This window comes from Charadrius vociferus, unplaced genomic scaffold, assembly GCF_000708025.1.
Source record: "Charadrius vociferus isolate BGI_N301 unplaced genomic scaffold, ASM70802v2 scaffold564, whole genome shotgun sequence".
In the NCBI taxonomy this organism is placed as follows: Eukaryota; Metazoa; Chordata; class Aves; order Charadriiformes; family Charadriidae; genus Charadrius; species Charadrius vociferus.
The window spans coordinates 24068-24770 of record NW_009647940.1 but is presented as its reverse complement, the minus strand read 5'-3'; the positions used below and the strand labels follow the sequence as shown (position 1 = coordinate 24770).

General features: G+C 65.7%; 1 protein-coding gene across 1 annotated transcript in view; it reads right to left on the bottom strand.

The window, feature by feature from the left end:
- RHEBL1 (Ras homolog enriched in brain like 1) overlaps nucleotides 1–703 on the bottom strand; it is a 3004-nt gene that overhangs the window by 810 nt on the left and 1491 nt on the right. Inside the window, 2 exon segments of the mRNA XM_009883187.1 lie at nucleotides 74–142; nucleotides 373–444. Coding sequence (XP_009881489.1) covers nucleotides 74–142; nucleotides 373–444 — 141 coding nt within the window.

Here is a 703-nt window from a genome sequence, read left to right as displayed (position 1 = left end):
CAAGACCGGTCCCAGGGGTGGCTCTGGGCCCAGCAGCCCCTCCCCCCCCCAGCCCCCCCCGCCCTCAGTGTTACCTGCCTGGCTGTGTCCACCAGCTGGAGCTGGAACTCATCCTTGTCAACCACCACCATCTTGTTGTAGACTGTGGAGGTGGCACCAGGTTAACGGAGCTGCCCAGAACCCCCCCAGGGATGAGCCTTCCCTCCACCCTACTCTGGGGGTGCCTCAGCCCCTGGCACCAGGCCTTGGAGCACAGCCCAGAAGTGGAGACACCTCTGTCCTCATCACCCATGGCCCCATGGAGGTAGCAGAAAGGGGGGACCCCAGGCAGGCAGCTTCCCTCCCCCCCACCCCCCACGGCATGGCACTTACTGCTCTCCACTGTGGGCTCGTAGTACTCCAGGAACTTCCCCTCCAGAAACTGGTGGGCTAGGGAGGTTTTACCTGGGAGGGGAAGTGCAGACCTGGGGTCCACAGTCCCAGCATCACCCCGGGGCAGGGGAAGGAGTCTAATTGAGTGTCCCCAGGGAAGCGCCCCTTCCGGGGGGGTTCCAGGGGACCGGGCCCCAGGGTGATGGATGCTGCTTGGAGTGGGTGTGGAGCCTAAGCACGGCTCCACAGCCCCCACCCGGGGTGAGGACCCCCTGTGCTCTGTGCCCAAGACGGTGAGAGGCACCCACGAGGAACGTGGCAGCCTCGCCCC